Source organism: Triticum dicoccoides, chromosome 2B (assembly GCF_002162155.2).
Source record: "Triticum dicoccoides isolate Atlit2015 ecotype Zavitan chromosome 2B, WEW_v2.0, whole genome shotgun sequence".
NCBI classification, from domain to species: domain Eukaryota; kingdom Viridiplantae; phylum Streptophyta; class Magnoliopsida; order Poales; family Poaceae; genus Triticum; species Triticum dicoccoides.
Genome location: NC_041383.1, coordinates 808,299,386 through 808,302,071, shown reverse-complemented (window position 1 = coordinate 808,302,071; position 2,686 = coordinate 808,299,386). Strand labels below are relative to the sequence as shown.

Here is a 2,686-nt window from a genome sequence, read left to right as displayed (position 1 = left end):
CTACTGCATGCAGCGCATCCTCTCGCCGGCGCGGTCCAGTGCCAGCAAGCCAGTCTGACGGCCGGCGGCGGCGAAGCCCCATCTTCGGTCGCGTGGGTAGCCGCGGCGTGCTGGTCGCGCTTCATGCAAGTTGTACGCCAGCGGCTTTGAATTGATTGCGCTTTGGGAAGACGTAGCGTCTTCACTTTTTGCATGGCGCCTGAGGGAGCAGCCCTGTAAATGTGGTACTAGCATGCGGCATTGAGGAGTACCATTACTTGTAATCATTCTTTATTCTTCTATCTATCAATGATAAAAAGATACGCAAATTTTGTGTATTCGCGTCTTGTACTTTATTATTCTATCAATAGAAAAGATACGCAAACTTTGCGTATTCACAGGAAGAAAGAAATCTGATCAGCCTGGCGCTGAGCTCGAAACGTAGTGTGTTGACCAAGGAAAAAGGCAGTGTGTGGAGTCGTCGGCCTGCAACTTTGTGTGTCCAGTTCAGACGCGCTTGTTTTGTCGTCAGAGCGGAATTCTGCCTGCTGCTGCTGAGATACTTCTCCCCCTGCATACCTTCTTCTTTCCCCTTTCCCCTTTACCCCACGCCGCGCGTTCAAACCCAACCACCATCCCTCCCTCTCGCGACTTCTTTTTCCACGTCAGAGTGTGTGCCGGTCAAACGGCAGGTCCACGCACGCGGCCGGACCACAGTGCAAGGAAGTCCCAAGTGTGTGTGGGCGCCCATTTCGAATCCAACGCCGGCGACGCGAACCAGAGTTTTCTCCTCTGCTTGGGCCGACGCCGACGACGATCCATCGCCATAAACCAAATGTCCGACGATTATATTATGAATGGAAGACACGGAATTGTTAATCAACCAACGAATGAAGACATGTTGTTATTGCCCATCAGACCATCACGGATTAAACCGCTAGCTCTATGTACAGACACGCACAACGAAAAGGAAGGAGCTAAGCTATCGGCTCGGATCGCCCATCATATAAGCAATTAACGCAAGGTTAACCGCTCTACAACTAATCATCGGTCGGGTCGGGTCGGGTCGGGTCGGGTCGGTTCATCTCAGCGCCGCCACGGCCCGCCTGTTGTTGCCCCGCCCGCCGGCGCCGTTGCCGCTGCCGCACTTGTTCTTGTTGTTGTTCCTGTTGCCGTTGCCGTTGCCGTTGTCGGCGGGCGCGGCCAGGTGGAGCTCCAGGTCCAGCCCGTAGAGCACGCCGGCGAAGTTGCCCACGCCCTGGCCCTGGCCCTGCCTGCTGTTGCCGGCGAAGTAGACCTCCCGGATGCGGCGGAACACGTCCCAGGTGAGCGCGGCGTCCGACCCGGCCTGGTGGGACATCCCCGCCGCGCGCTTCACGCCCAGCTGCGCCGCCAGGGCGTCCAGCCCGCCGTAGAGCCCGGCGCAGCTGTCCATGACGTGCCGCGCGTCGTACACCTCGTCGCCGAAGAAGACGCGCACCAGGCCCAGGAACTCGGTCAGCGTGCGCGGCAGCTTGCGCCCCATGAGCAGCTTCACCAGGTACCCGAAGTCGTAGGCCGAGTGGAAGGTCACCCACGTCGGCGCGCTGGCCCCGGAGCACACCAGCCCCGACGACATGAGCAGCGCCGCGAACACGCGCGCGTCCACGCCCTCCCTCCGCTGCTTTGCGAAGTCCAGCCCGTGGCCCGCCAGCAGGGCCACTGAGCTGGGGTTGTGGCGGTGCACGCGCGGGTCGAACTCCCGCAGGTTGATCTCGAACGCCACCGCCGGTGCCGCGTCGGGCGACGCCGCGAACGCCAGGCCCACCTGGATCAGGTGGAGCGCGTCCACGTTCGCCTTGAGCGCCGCGTACCGCTCCGACGGGGTCAGCGTCGCGTGGTGCTTGCTTGGGCAGTGGATCACGCCCGGGAACTCCGTGTCCATGGACACGTACGGGAACCGCTCCGCCACCTGCCGGATCGCCTGGAACTCCGACTCCACGTTGTTCGCCCACACCTGCCGGATCATCAGCCTCCCCTCCCCCCCGGCGGCGGCGGCGGCCTCCGTCTGCAACTTCATCGCGGCGGCGGCGGCGGTTTAATCTTTCCTCGCTGTATGTGATTGGATCGAGTGGCGGTGGGTGGATTCAACCAGGCTCCGAGATCGATCGATCGATCTTCTTTGCTGTGGTCGGAGTTGGATTTGGGGGATTGGGGGGGACGACGGCGAGGGTTTTATAGGGTGGGATTCGGGGAGGGGGATTCCAGCCGGGCGCTGCGAAAGGAAGGAGAAGGCGGCGGGGGCGCGCCGAGATCCGCGCACGGTGTAACGGACGGCGGATGCGCGGGGTGACAGCGCATTTATGGCGTGCGCGATTTGCCAATCATTGTTGCTCCAAGCGTGTCAAGTCTGACCAGACGAGGAAGGTACTATATTTCCCTTATGTATCTAAGTATGTATCTGGATGGGATTCAAGAGAGGTGGACTCGGTCTGCACTAAACTATACTATGGCACTAGGTTTTGTATTTTAACATGTGATGTTATGTAATGCCGCCTTCCAGAATTACGCAGGGTTTTACTCGCAACGCTCTTGCTTTTAATGGGAAAAGATTGTTGGACTTTAACGCAAACACTTATCTGCTTTGGTCGGTACTCGGTGGGTATCGTTCTACGTGAAGGGATACATGTAGTTGTCCACGTGGAGTACACATTGGGACACTTGCCGC

General features: G+C 59.2%; 1 protein-coding gene across 1 annotated transcript; it reads right to left on the bottom strand.

The window, feature by feature from the left end:
• Nucleotides 1-833: 833 nt before the first annotated feature.
• On the bottom strand, nucleotides 834-2,160 carry LOC119366483 (probable CCR4-associated factor 1 homolog 11). Its single transcript, XM_037632225.1, has one exon. It carries the CDS (start codon nucleotides 2,036-2,038, stop codon nucleotides 1,061-1,063), a length of 978 nt encoding a protein of 325 aa, XP_037488122.1. The 5' UTR covers nucleotides 2,039-2,160; the 3' UTR covers nucleotides 834-1,060.
• Between the last annotated feature and the right edge of the window lie 526 nt (nucleotides 2,161-2,686).